The sequence below is a fragment of the Symphalangus syndactylus genome, chromosome 4, assembly GCF_028878055.3.
Source record: "Symphalangus syndactylus isolate Jambi chromosome 4, NHGRI_mSymSyn1-v2.1_pri, whole genome shotgun sequence".
NCBI classification, from domain to species: Eukaryota; Metazoa; Chordata; class Mammalia; order Primates; family Hylobatidae; genus Symphalangus; species Symphalangus syndactylus.
The window spans coordinates 147,772,783-147,788,155 of record NC_072426.2 but is presented as its reverse complement, the minus strand read 5'-3'; the positions used below and the strand labels follow the sequence as shown (position 1 = coordinate 147,788,155).

The 15,373-nt window shown below is 36.0% G+C and overlaps 1 protein-coding gene across 3 annotated transcripts in view; it reads left to right on the top strand.

Moving 5' to 3' along the window:
* Positions 1-14,782, top strand: part of HPGD (15-hydroxyprostaglandin dehydrogenase) — a 36,318-nt gene extending 21,536 nt beyond the window's left edge. For 2 of the 3 annotated variants that reach the window (XM_055276436.2, XM_055276437.1), the window contains 3 exons: positions 9,338-9,414; positions 11,646-11,809; positions 12,872-14,782. In XM_055276436.2, coding sequence (XP_055132411.1) covers positions 9,338-9,414; positions 11,646-11,809; positions 12,872-13,010 — 380 coding nt within the window. In that variant the 3' untranslated portion in view covers positions 13,011-14,782. The remainder of the gene's footprint in view (positions 1-9,337; positions 9,415-11,645; positions 11,810-12,871) is intronic. The other variant, XM_055276438.2, reaches the window with a different exon arrangement.
* The last annotated feature ends 591 nt before the right edge of the window (positions 14,783-15,373 follow it).

Below are 15,373 nucleotides of genomic sequence, written 5' to 3'. Positions count from 1 at the left end.
TTTTGCCACATCCATCCTGAACTATTAAAACAAAGTTGGAAGGAACAATAGAAGAACGAAGTCTCGTTTAATGCAGATAATCAAACAGCTATGCTCCATTAAAACATCTCATAAGAGTCAAATGCACTCCGTTTGTTTGTTTGTTCGTTTGTTTGTTTGTTTTGAGACAGAGTTTCACTCTTGTCACCCAGGCTGGAGTGCAATGGCGTGATCTCAGCTCACTACAACCAATACCTCCCTGGTTAAAGCAATTCTCCTGCCTCAGCCTCCCGTAGCTGGGATTACAGGCGCACGCCACCACGCCTGGCTATTTTTTTTTTTTTTTTTTTTTGTATTTTTAGTAGAAACGGGGTTTCATCATGTTAGCCAGGCTGGTATCGAACTCCTGACCTCAGGTGATCCGCCTGCCTCAGCCTCCCGAAGTGCTGGGATTACAGGCACACTTCTTACATATTTAATTGCTTCAAACTGTGGGAAAGGAAAAGTAATTGTCACAGGAAAAGGAGCCTACCTACCGACCCTGCTACATATTCAGTTAGTGGGCTGTGGCGTTCACTGGGGACATTCTCTGTCACTCAGTAGCATTTTGTGAGAGATACCATGAGGGTCTTATTTACTCAGAAGTCAAAACATTGGAGTCTCCAGAAAATATTTAAAAATCATAGAAAATTTTCAGCATGTCTTAAGTAACAACCCAGTGGCATATCCGCTTGTGCTATAAGTTTTATCTATAATAATATAATTAGCTTGTAGTTTGTGTTAAGGTAGAAGTGCTAAAATTACTACCTTAAATAAAAAATTCAAGTTAATCAAACATATGTTGAGCATTTGCAGAAGGGAAATGGAGATATTAAAGTAACTAGGCAAAGTTTCTACCCCAAGAGCTGTATATCAGTGTCTCTTATCAAGATGACAGAACCAAATAATTTCCATGGCATAAACTATTTAAACAGAAGCATTGGCCAGGTGTCATGGCTCACACCTATAATCACATGCTTTGGGAGGCTGAGGCAGGAGGATCACTTCAGGCCAGGAGTTAGAGACCAGCATGGGCAACAGAGTGAGACCTCATCTCTATAGAAATTTTTAAAAATTAGCTGAGTGTGGTGGTGCACACCTACTCAGGAGGCTGAGGTGGGAGGATTTCTTCAGCCCAGGAGTTCAAAGCTGCAGTGAGCTATGATTGTGCTACTGCACTCCAGCCTGGGCAACATAGTGAGACTTTGTCTCTCAAAAAAAAAAAAAAAATCAAAAAACCTAGAAGCATGATATTTAAGTTGCAAGGCCTTGGGACTCCAATAGCCTGAAGAATGGACTAGAATATCCAGAAATTTCAGGTGAAATAAAATATTGATCATCTTCTTCTATCTCCAGGCCAAAGTAAGAAAATCACATGGTACCACCCTTTACTACTGCTCTTGTGATAAGGAAGCGGGCCTAACACATATTTAGCAATTGCCAAGCTCCAGGCATTGTGGTAAACTATTGGCTTTATGACATCCACATTTAACTTTTACAAGTCTCTACAATAGAGGTCAATTTAATTATCTCCAATTTATAGTTGAACAGTGAATCTCAAACAGATCTTGAAAAATGTGGGAATTAGCAGTGGTAATAAAAGCAATTTTATTTTGCTCCATTTTAGCCTGTGTCATAGAGTGGATGTACTGTTCCTATGCTGTGAATCCTAAGTGCTCAGATGCCAGCCATCATGAGTATGGGAGCCGCCCTTCCTGCTTAGTGCTGGCAAAGTTCTCCCATGTCAGTCTGCAGAGTCCATTTTGCTCTCTTTTGGCTTAAAATAGTTAAAAAGACACACGGTGGAAGTAATCAGTAGGAATGATTAAATATTTGTAAATGAGGCATTTTGAAGGATAGATGAGAGATTAGAGGTTTCTTAACATAGGAATGAGAGGGCTACTGAGAAATGAATAGTCTTCTAGAACAGCGCTTCTCAGACTTATGTGTCTAGGGACTTTGTCAGATGCAGATTCTGATTTCAGTAGGACAGAGATGGGTCCTGAAAATGTGCTCCCAGGTAATACTGCTCCTTGAACCACACTTTAAGAAGCCAGCCACTGGTATGCATAGGGATGGATATTCTTTGCACGGGTAAGGGAGCTTCTCTCAGTTTCCTCTGACCACAGCCTAGGCAATGACTGAACACTAGTAGCAACTGTCTGAGTCACTGGGAATTGCTATTAGACATATCTTTCTGGGAAGATTTTTGTTGTAAAATATATAGTGGTTTTATGAAAGCATGTGTCACTTTTTTTTTTTTTTTTTTTTTGAGACCAGGCTGGAGTGCAGTGGCACAATCTCGGCTCACTGCAAGCTCCGCCTTACGGGTTCATGCCATTCTCCTGCTTTAGCCTCCTGAGTAGCTGAGGCTACAGGCACCCGCCCCCATGCCCGGCTAATTTTTTGTATTTTAGTAGAGACGGGGTTTCACCGTGTTAGCCAGGATGGTCTCCATCTCCTGACCTTGTGATCCGCCCACCTCGGCCTCCCAAAGTGCTGGGATTACAGGTGTCAGCCACCACGCCTGGCCGCATGTGTCACTTTTTAATGTCGTGTCACACTCTAAAGCATAATTTAATGGCACCCATAAGACTGAGAAAAAAAACAGCCATCAGATAAGGTGTTCCATTATGCAGAATTCACAAATGAGGAAGTTCACTGGTTACTTTGGTCAGCTCTATGCACGAACCATAGATAAATATTTCTTGCTAGTTCTCCCGTTTTTCTTCAAGTTGGAAAAGTGGTGGTTAAAACAGACAGACGGGTACACACTTTTTTGTTGTTGTTGGTTGTAAAGAAAATGTGACAGCTTTACATTCCTGCTTTTTTAGCATAGTTACAGAACTCCAGGTTATCATACGAGGATCAGCATCCTTAGATTCACAATTTATTTCCCTAAGTTGAATTTTTGGCATTTTTATATAGTCCATTTTACATGGTTTCTCTCTCCTTAAAAGCAAATCATATTTGTGGATTTAGTATGACTGCCCTGTCTGAGGAGATTTCTGTTTTTGCAAAAAATCTTTTTGAGCTTTTTACCTTCTGTGAAATGAAGAGATTAAAACTGGCTTTTGTAAATATGGGTAGAAAGATTATGAAGAATAGAAGAACTAATGTAGAGATGGAATTTACATTTTATTTTTCTAAATGACTTTCTTTGTTCTATTAGTACACATGTAATTTTCAGATATTTTAAATGCTTTCAGGTATTTTAAATGCTATATATATTATCTCATCAGTCTAATTGTTTAGTGTTATTATCCTGAGTGGTTTTAGAAAATATTTCTTTGTTTTTTGGGTAGAATTTCTCCCTCTACTGATTTTTTTTTCTGTAACTTTACAGTTATGACAGACATAAATCTGCTACTAATTATACTTGGTATATTTTAAAAAGAGCCATTTTATATTTCTATAAATAAACTTGCACAATGGTGGGCCTATCAGAGGTACTGAAAAATACTATTCTTAACTATTTTAATATAAGGTATCCATTTTTAAGCACACGGACAGGATTTCTCACAATGTTAAACAAAATGCCATTTCTTTAAAAGCAGAGACTGCTGTCACGTGGTCACAATCCTTCGTTTTATTGTTGTTGCTATTCTTAAATCCCTTAATGTCACAAAATATTTCCATGTGCTCCCTAATTTTGAGAATTAATTTGCAAGATGAAAAAAAAAAAGCCCATATTCATTACAGTAACTGGTCCTATAGTCATTATACTGGTATCTGGCTATTCAACCGGTAAAATTCCACCTTCATCCTGCAACAGGGGTCCTCCCATTGGTTTTACACATTTCAATTGAGTATATTTAAAATATTACTTCATTATACTTTGCATTTAAAAGGAACTAAACACATAGTTCTTGTGTGAATTTGCTTCTGTAGAGCCTGTTGATTTAGGATTAGAAACAGTCCAGTTTGCCAAGGTTCAGAAATCAAACCAAATTAGGACACTATACCAGATTTGTGGCATTTTAGTGCAAAAGATACACTTTCATTAAAAAGTACAATGTGGATGAACCGATAAGCCAATAAAATAATTATTTGAGGTGTTTCATCTGGTTTACTCTTGATGTTGTACAGTCTATAGGTTTGAACAAAGGTATAATAACATATATCTACCACTATAATATCAAACAGAATGGTTTACTGCCCTAAAAACCCTGTTCTCCACCTGTTCATCCCTTCCTCCCACCAGCTCCTGGTAACCACTGATCTTTCAACTGTCTCCATAGTTTTGCCTTTTCCAGATGTCATATAGTTAGAATCATACAGTATGTAGCCTTTTCAGGTTGGCTTCTTTCACTTAGTAATATGCATTTAGGTTTCCTCCATATCTTTTCATGGCTTGATAGCCCTTTGTTAGAGTTGAATGTTATTCCATTATCTGAATATACCACAGTTTATTTGTTCATCCAGCTACTAAAGGACACTAGGTTGCTTCCAAGTTTTGGCAATTAATAAAGCTGCTATAAGCATCCACACACAGATTTTTGTGTAAGCATGTTTTCAGTTCTTTGAATAAATGCCAAGGAACTAAATGTTGGATTGTATTGCATGTTTACTTTTGAAAGAAATTGCCAAATCGTCTTCCAAAGTGGCTGTGCCATTTTGCATTCACACCAGCAGTGAATTAGAGTTCTTGTTTCTTGACATATTCATCAGTATTTGGTGTCTTCAGCATTTAAATTTTAGCCATTCTAATGTGTGTAGTAGAATCTCATTGTTGTTTTAATTTGAAATTTCTTATAACATCTGATATTTATCATATTTTCTTTTTCATTTGTTGTTTGAGACAGAGTCTCACTGTGTTGCCCAGGCTGAGCACCCACTATAGTTTAAGGAGAGAAAACTGCTAGGAAATATTACAAGAAATAACCCAAAGCTCCCTCTCTAGAGTTCAAGGCAGAGTAAGAGGTCTTGGCTTGAGATAAGTATTTTAAATTTGAGTGTGTGTGTATGTGTATATGTGTGTATGTGTGTGTGTGTATGTGTGTATGTGTGTGTGTCATACAAAGATTGAGAGAGACAAATTGAGAGAATTAATTTTTATCCTCAGAAGTGAATAAAATCATGTAGGGAAAGAGTGTTCATAGAAAAGCAAAGAGGACCAGGGATATCTCTGGAGTTTTCCAGCATGTTTATGGGTCTAGTCAAGGACGAGGAGCCAGCCAAAGACATGAAGAAGCTGCTGGTGAATGTGAGATAGGAGACCAGCCTGGAGAAGGAAATGTTTCAAGGAAAGCATGGCTGTGCTGGTTGATGCTGAGGAAGGGATCAAGCAAATCGAGACAGAGATTTAGCCTTAGCAAGCCATTGCTCATTGGCAACCTCCATAAGTTCTGTTTGACTGGAGTGATCAGATGAAAGCCTGACTGGAATGAGTTGTAGAGCAAATAGAAGGTCAAGAAAGTGGAGACAATGCAAGGCATATAATAACTCTTCTGAGGACTTTGCATTGAAAGGAGAAATAAGGTGGTAGCTGGAGAAATGCCAAAAGACGTATTAGATGGATAATAACTGAGATATGTTTATATCTCAGAGTGATTCTTTTTCTGCACTTGATATCAGTGACCATTTTAAGTCTCTTAAAATACTTTCATCCTTCATTTCTGTTACACAACACTTAATTGCTTCTCTTCCTACCTGTGCTGGTTTATTCTGTCCTTTTGCTCAGTCACCTCCCAGAGATGACTACCATGTATAGTTGTGCAGGTTGTAAATTGTAGGAACATAAGGGGCACAGTTTACACCAACTACCTTATAAATTGTGTCCCCAGAGTCATACCTTGCACACTTAGTCTAACTCTATGAGCTGACGCTGATTACCAGCCCCAGAACACAATTTTTATTTGAAGCACATGGAAACAAATTCTGTGTTGGTGTTGTGGGCCTACAGTAAGTAGTGGAAGCATGGTTAACCAATCCTGCAGCTACACCACGATAGCAATAATACTATACCTACAGAGGAAACGTGAATCAGATGCAGTAGAAAATGTTGGATTCCTAAAAAATGTCCACCCCCAACTAAAATCATTGTCAAAAATAATAAAACAACAAGAGCTTTTCTCCCTCCATTTAGGCTTCATTTTCAAAGCAACAAACTGAAGTATAGATAGTAAATTTCTACATTGAGAGTCAGTTTGCAAGTTGGAGAGAAAGCACTGCAAATCATTAATCCACCCGGCCTGTTCAAAACATAAGAAGCACCAGTTAAAATCTACCTGTATTAGGGGAAAAAAAGAAAAAAAAACTGTTTAATTTAACAACTTGACTAAATGAAACAATTGAAAAAAATAGAATGTTCCTTACACATTACAACATGGATGCATCTCAAAACAGTTATCCTGAGTGAAAAGTCAGACAACAATGTAATTTATACTATATGATTACATTATATAAATTTTAGAAAATGCAAACTATAGTAACACAAAGCAGATCAGTGGTTGCCTGTGGGGAGGAGAGCGACAGCAGAAAGGGATTACCAAGGGGCACAAGGAAACTTTTAGGGTGATGGACATGTTCATTACCTTGACTGTGGTCATGGTTTCATTGGTATGTACATATGTCAAAACTAATCAAACTGTATACTTTCAGTACATGTCGTTTTATTGTATGTCAATTATAGCTCCATGAAGCTGTAAAAAAAAATGAAAAAAGGAAACTTGGTTTCTGAATGTCTGAAATTGATTTGTGTAGGCTTTCATCTAATACTAGAAAGTGAGGGGCCAATGCTGTGGCTCAGGCCTGTAATCCCAGCACTTTGGGAGGCCAAGGCAGGTGGTGGATTGCTTGAGCTCAGGATTTCAAGATCAGCCTAGGCAACATGGTGAAACCCCATCTCTACCAAACATACAAAAATTAGCTGGGTGTGGTGGTGAATGCCTGCAGTCCCGGCTACTCAGGAGGCTGTGATGGGAGGATTACTTGAGCCAAGTATGTCAAGGCTGCAGTAAGCCATGGTCCAGGCACTGCACTCCAGCCTGGGCAATAGAGCTAGACTCTGTCTCAAAAGAGAGATAAGGGGGTAGGAAAGAAGGGAGGGAAGGAGTTGGGGGGAGGAAAGAGAGAAAGAGAGAGAGAGAAAGTGAGGCGGCCGGGCATGGTGGCTCGTGCCTGTAATCCCAGCACTTTGGGAGGCCAAGGCAGGTGGATCATGAGGTCAGGAGATCGAGACCATCCTAGCCAACATGGTGAAACTCCGTCTCTACTAAAAATACAAAAATTAGCTGGGCATGGTGGCGTACACCTGTAGTTCCAGCTACTCAGGAGGCTAAGGCAGGAGAATCACTTGAACCCAGGAGGCAGAAGTTGCAGTGAACAGAGATCAGGCCACTGCACTCTAGCCTGTTGACAGTGAGACTCCATCTCAAAAAAAAAAAAAAGAAAAAGAAAAAGACAAGACAGTGAAAGCAATGCAAGGGTAAACATTTTGCAGAATAGCAGTGAAAATGTGATTAGAATGTTACAAGATTCATAAAACCAACTGCCATTTATAAACTGCAAGCAATTTCTTTCACATTCCAGTTGCATTTACAAATCTACCTTTAAGGAAAGTATGTATGTTGTCTTTGCTTATTACCAGAACCCACAAAGCAGTATATTTCTTTTGCCTCTATGACACCTTGAACTAGCTGGAGTTCCAAAGTTCATCACCTCTGCATATGTAACAAAAATTCATTTCAAATTCATCTTTGACAACCCTTATGAACAATGTCTTTGTAGTTCTTGTGGCTATGTGAACAAGTTTATCTCTGATTAAGGTTCATGCTGCATTTCCTGCTATATATGAATATTGTCCTAAAACCACTGCCTTTGTCTCATAAACATTTAAGGAATGGGTAAAGCAGGGACTAACAAGAAGCAGAAGCAGCAACTCCTGGTTATACTTTTTTATTCCCTTTATCTTCCACTCCTAGTATACCTATGTAGCCTGTGGAAACATCATAAATTCTTGTTGACTGACACTGACAAACTTAATTAACTTACACATTTTACTTAACAACAACAATGACAAGAGAAGCAACATATTAACAATACTTTGAAATCATTGGGTGGACACACTAGGTGTGATCTACCATCCTCAGGGATTTAAACTGCCCTTGTGCAAACATACTTTATAAATTGAGACCTGGCAGGCACCCAGGGAGTGGTTATGGTCTGCATTTATTGCTGAACTTTGGCCCAACACCCTCAAATGATTGGTGGCATTCTGGGAATAGTTAGCTGGGTGGAGATGAGCATGTCTCAGCAGAATAATTTGGTATTATTAGCAGGACATTTGATATTAAATATAGTATAATAATCAGGGATCACTGTTTCTTGACTCAGAGAAGTCACAAACTTAAAAAGCATTAAAACAAGTTAATCCAAATTAGTTAAAAACAAATACAAGAATGACTCTGGTTCAATTTGATTGCTGATTAGATAATTAACAATTATGAGAAATAAGCTTGATAATAATAGTTACTACAGTAAAATAGGTTTTTATTGTTGTTGTTTTGTGTCTTTTTGGAGAGCTGAGCTAGGCTCAGAGATGCTATAGGTATATGCTATAATACTGCTTTTTCTCTCCAGACCATGAATTTAATCAGTTACTATTGTGCATATGTGGAAAATTACAAAATAAAACATTCTGTAATTGATTGAATTTCATAGTTGACTACATAATTATGAAAGGAAATAAAATAGGACCACAAATGTTTATTTCTGTCTTCCTAAGTCATAGGACAAAAAGATCCAGGCATCTACAATAGTACAAATAAAAAGAAGTTAACTTTTAATTTTCTTAAACTTTTGGAGGTATTGTTCAAGACAGATTGGTGACAGGAAATTGCATACTAATTTATAGTGAAGACTAATAATCTCCAAGACTCTCTGAAGATTCAAATTCCTTCAGCCATTAGGAAGCTTTAAAAATGTAGAATATATACTTTTTAAAATACAGACTTAAAAATTGAAACTTAGATGGTAATTTACTGACTTTAAAGATGATTTTCTTTGTGTTTTAGATACCATTTGCTTTCCTTGACTTTCCAGAAGGCCTGGGGAGGCAGAAAAACACATATAACTCTTAGCTGTATCTCTCGGTGTCACTTAGCTACTATAAATTCTGGACAGCATGGGTCATGGAGCAAATAAACTACACTCAGGCTACTGAGTTTTACAAAGCTATCTGGTTTTATGTTACTGTGTTATTCAGATTCATCTTAAATTGAAATTATCACAAAATATTCATTTGCATTTTCATTACTGGGTATAGTCTGCTTATTTTTTAATGGAAGCATTTAAATGTTACATTTGTTTGTTTCAGGACTCATGCCCGTTGCACAGCAGCCGGTTTATTGTGCTTCAAAGCATGGCATAGTTGGATTCACACGCTCAGCAGCGGTGAGGCTACAACAACCATCATATCTCATTTTCTCTTTGTACACATTTATAAAACATGAATTCTGTAGAGAGGAATCACTTGAGAAATCAGTTCATTTGGAAAAAAGATGGAAAAATAACATACCTCCATCTCAATTATAAAAATAGTTATCAGATCACATAACCAAATAAATAATAGATCATTTTTAAATGAAGTAGATTCTAAATACAGATGTGTTATTAAAAATTTATTAAGGATAAGTAACAGGGAGATAGTACTTATTTCCAAAAATGACCCCAAATGTAAATATTATTAACTTCAGCTTTTCTGAAATGCAAGATGCAATAGGCCCCAGCCATTATTTGTCGCCAGAGATACGATGAAAATGAGTGAGAACATGGAGCTGGAAGGAGGGGTGGGGCCAGGCATTTACTTGATAGAGTGGTCAAGGATAATGTCTCCATGGAGGCCTAGGGTGAAAGGTGTACAGACCTTAGAAAAATACTTTAGACCTAATTGATCACATGCATTGATAGCATGAGGTGAGAATGCCTGCCTTTTTATAACTCACAAAAGAGCAGCTTGAAAAGGGCCTGGCAAGCAAGGGGAATGTAGTTTGAGGTATGACTCAAGACACCAGCACAGGAGCCAGACCAAAAGCAGCTATGGGCCGCTGTTGTGAGCTTCGCTTTTATTTCAAGGGCAACCATCCATGGGGCTTTTACACACAGGAGTGATAAGATCAGATTTCCTTTTTAAGAAGACCATTCTGTCTGCTTTTGGAAATTGTGTTACAAAGGACAAGTGTAAAAGCAGGAAGAACAGTTGTAGGGGGTCTCTGGGTGATTCATCTAGGTGAGACAAAGAGAGCAGCTAGAGAGATGAAGAGAAAAATGTTAGTAATCAAAGAATTAGTAGGAGACAGAAAAAACAGATGCACAAATGTTAACTGGTCAGTCAAAATGGAAGATAAGTAGTTCTCACACTCTTAAATTGACTGGAAATTATTGCTTAATTTGCAAAGACATAATCTTCAGACAGACTTCTTATAAACACATAAAGCCCTCTTACAAAGCAAAGTAAACCTTAAAGACCAGAAATTTTATATTTAAAATTACAAGACTGGAAACTTCTACAGTCAATTCTCAGTATTCATGGTAGTTATGTTCCATGAAGTCACTTGCAAACACTACGTTAGTGACTACTGAACCATTGCTTTTAGGGGAAATACAGGGTTAAGTTCCTGAAAGCCTCTGGTCACAAAATTCCAATCAACCAGTCAATACATAACCTTATTTTATGTGTATTCCTGTTTAAAGAAACCTTATTTGTTATATGTTGTATGAACATTGAACTCATTACTAAAGCATTTATTACTCATGCCTGATCAAAGTTTATCTAACACAATATTTTCTGTATGGGACATCAGTCTTCCTACACTAAAGAACACTACACAGCACTTCTGCAGTGGGTTTAGCAGCCATTTTAAACAGCAGAATCACCAATAAAAAAGCACAAAATTAGAAAAACATGGCACGGCAGAGTATAGTCTTACTTGACCTAAGCAGGAACATGCACATCAGTGACTCAGATTTCTCACTGCCCTGTGCATGTCCACAAATAACCACAAATGCTCCACAAGTATTGATTTCCAGGGTTACAAGTAAATTTTAGCAAGCAAATTTAACAAATTTGTTTATATGTAATCCATGAATAATGAGAATTGACTAATTTTTTAATAATTGCAAATAAAATCAATAGTTTGTAAATTAAGCCAAATAATGTTAGTCTGAAAATACTTAAATTGTCTTCCAGATAGGGCAGATTATTAAGAGTGTCTTTAGAATCAAAGTTCTAAACATTTTCACTAAAAGTATTTTTAATTAAGTATTATTTGTTATACAACTATCATATTTGAAAGAAAACTTGGGATATCAATTCTAAGTCTCAGCTGCTTAGCTTCGGGTTCCTGCAGAGTTCAGTAGATAAGAGAAGCTTACATAATTATTTCCAGAAGTTGTCCAGTAATACTGATTTTTTAAAAAATTAATTAGGTGAGACTTTCAGGAATTAATACAATATTTTAGGTATGTGTTATTTTACTATCTATTTACCGGTCATTGTTATATAGCTGGGAGGATATCTAATTAGTATTTTTTACATCAGAAAATTGTAAGATGCTTTAATGATCAGTTTGTCCTGTGCTATGTCTTTATGAAACTGCTGAAACCTACAACCTTCTAATTGGCAGTTGGCTGCTAATCTTATGAACAGTGGTGTGAGACTGAATGCCATTTGTCCAGGCTTTGTTAACACAGCCATCCTAGAATCGATTGAAAAAGAAGAAAACATGGGACAATATATAGAATATAAGGATCATATCAAGGATATGATTAAATACTATGGAATTTTGGAGTAAGTAAAACTATATCTATTTTCTTTTAAATGATGAAGCAAAGCATTATTTAGACAAGCTATAAAAAGGGAAGAAATAAGCTTATACAGTTGAGAAATGAACGTAAGCTTCAAACTTTTGGTTTGGCAAACACTCTGGGAGAAAATATATTTTTCTGGGTTTATAAATAGAATGTAAGTTTATACATTATGAATGTTACTTTGAAATATGTAAAATCCTTCATTACTACCTTCAGTCATAAAGTTGATATTTAGTCACCTTTGAAGGCAATGATACCTTCTCTGCCTAAATTCCAAGCAATATTCAAATATACTCTGTGAAATACTGCAAGTTTCCATGACTTCAACCACTTTTATAAGAAATAGTTGATACACACACATACATGGACACATACTTTCTCAGTGAATTATGTCTGAATTCGAGTAACTGAGGATTTCACAGCACAGAATCATAGTTATCATGTTGAAGAAATCAGACCTGAGATCAAATCTTGGCTCTACCACTAACGATGAACTTATCCATCATACCTCTAGATGCTTCAATTTTCTCACATATAAAATAGAGATAATACAACAGACTTAGGGACTTTGAAAAACTTAAATAAAATGATACATGTAAGGTACTTAAAACGTTAACTGGTAAAAAATAAAATTTTCAGGAAATGCTAGCTGTTACCAATCATATTTCTACACTAATAACATCTATATCTGATAAGTCTAAGATCTACTGATATGATAAAGATGAGAAAATGATCATTTGCTCAGTGAAAATAATGAGTATAAATTCCTCCTGCCAAAATGATAGAAGGTTACAGCTAAATTTATCAAATAATTTAGTTAATATCCAATTGAAAAAAATCTAATTGAATAAATTAGATAAATAAGAGATATAATCTAGATATCTAATATGGAATTAAATAAAAATTGGAAGTAGCAATAGTTTAATGACACACATTTCCCTATAACATGTTCAACTTAATAGATTCTTCAGAAAATAACTTAAAATGAAGTGGTAATATGCCTCATTCTTTCGTTTCAAAATACTGTTTTCTTTATTTTTAGCCCACCATTGATTGCCAGTGGATTGATAACACTCATTGAAGATGATGCTTTAAATGGTGCTATTATGAAGATCACAACTTCTAAGGGAATTCATTTTCAAGACTATGATACAACTCCATTTCAAGCAAAAACCCAATGAACAGCTTATATGTTAGCCGTAGCTGAAAATAAGCACAAATAGCTTATATTCAGACCCTATCTTCATTTGAATATAGCTTTTAAATGAAATGTTACAGTTTGAAGTTTTCCTTCATGCACTTGATGGTAAATGTTTTCTAAATTTTTAGTTAAGTATATGGATAAAAAGTTATGAACTATTAAAAATGTGATGTGGACCGAAGCTAGGTTGTCATCCTGATAGTCTAAAAAATGATCAAAACAAACGATTTTCAAGGAATATTCAATATTCTGCCTTTCAGAAAGTGTATTTATATCTGTGCTTCATAAATGTTAATGTTCTTCAGAACATCATTTTAAAGGAGATACTTGAATTGTTATTTAAGTCAAACCAGATGTAAAACACTCACATACAAGTTCATACTTTAAAAGAGGAAAGCTACTTAACAATGACAAATATTTCATAATAATAATTTCTCCTTATATACTATCTTTCAATGAATATTTCAATTCTTCCAAGAGCTTCTTAAAGTAGTATATTTTGGGGGCAGTCATTAAGGAATAAACTACAGTGTAAACATATCCCAGATGAAAACTGATATATGGAAAAATGACAGAAAGTAACTGATTGACACTGTTGATTCACAGTTCAGCCTCCCATCTGGGAAAGACATTTCTTTCCTCTGCTCACTTTAAGAACTTTAACCGACTCCAAAAATCTCAGGAATTGAACTTTTAACAGTTATAGCAATAAAGAATAGTTAGTACTCCAAAAATATATTTAAGATGCTCAACAAGAAAAAAATGCAAATGTAATATTTTTTTCAAATTACTTCTTTGTTGACCTGTAAAAATTTCAAAAGTGCCTACCCTTCAATAAAACGTTTTTATTCTAATCTCCATAAATTACTTAGTCTTCTATGTATAGCTATCAAGGAAACGAAACCAATTTTGCCACAGCCACAACTGTAAATGTTTTTGTACCTATGCTGAAACTCATAACAACACGGAGGTAACAATAGCTGTGAGGTTTTGCTTTTTTTGTTGTCAGTTATCTTAAGAATCATTAAATACACCTGCTTTGGGTAACACTCTTTGCAAGCAGTAATTAACGCTAGTAACAAGCACAAGATTTCCAAATCAGTCGTTTTCTCAAAAAAATATTGTGTAAGTGACTCATCCTGTCTGCTAACTCCAGACCTCCCAGCTTGAAGCAAAATCTTTCCATGTGAGATTAATATGGATTTCCTAGAAGTACTGGAATGTTATCATATCTTGCCCTATTTAATTCTGCTATAGAAAACGATTGCCTTCACTTTTAAGGAGTAATTTGAATATGAATAACTGTAGTCTAGATTTTCATATAATGTATTAAAGACAAAGTAGTGAACATCAATGAACATCTGATAGAGATAAATTGTAATCAGGCATAAGCTTGTTTGTATGTTCTGGCAGTGACCAATCAGTAAATGATGTCGGTTTGCCCAGTATCACTTATCTTCTGTATTTTTCCTCTGTCGTGTAAATAGTATAAACTTTTCATTTATGGACCATTTTTTGGACTAGTAGCCTTCAATATACATTCTGCTTTGAATTAATTTTTTCAAATCAATAAACTATGTAGACATTTAAAATCAAATATCAAGTAGAACTGAAAAATGTGAGTTACATAAGTTTAAAACTTACTTTAAATCTTACCTTCTATAGGTAGCTCTAAATAAATTCATATGGTTATATGATATCTCTGGTGTATACCGGTTGAGAAAATAATTAAATTGAAGTGTAGGGGAGGGGGACCTTGGTTTCTTGTATTTTTCAGTGAATATCCTAATGTAAATGGTATATATATTTTTCCAATGTGTTTTTCTTAGTAAAATGAAGTAGTAGTACACTGAGAAAAGTAGACTTGGATAGAACTCACCCTTGCAATTTGTGTCATAACTAAGGGTTAATGGATCATTCATGCGGAAAACATTTCTGAGTCTTATCTTTCTGTGCTTAGAGACCAGAAGCAGTTGACTTTTCCAACCCAAAAAGCTCCACATTTTTGGATTATCTCTTCTCTGAGTGTTAATTGCAAACAAGCCAGTTCCAGCCTGAGCTCACCTCTTGGTTCCATAATTTGCTAGATGTAATCAGAAAACACCAAAACATACCATCATCATTCTATCTTTGAACCCCTTCACAGAGGAATTGGTCTTGGTAGGCATGGGAGGGAACATATTCACCAAATGTTTTATCTTTGCTTAACAGGGTCCTCCACTTTTCTAGCCTCACTGCCCACAACTCACCTGGGAAGCCAATGCCGGATACGTTAGGTTTGTTGTTGCCTGGCAGTATTTCACTTCTGGAATCAGTCTGTATTAGCTAAGGTAATGCTCGGTA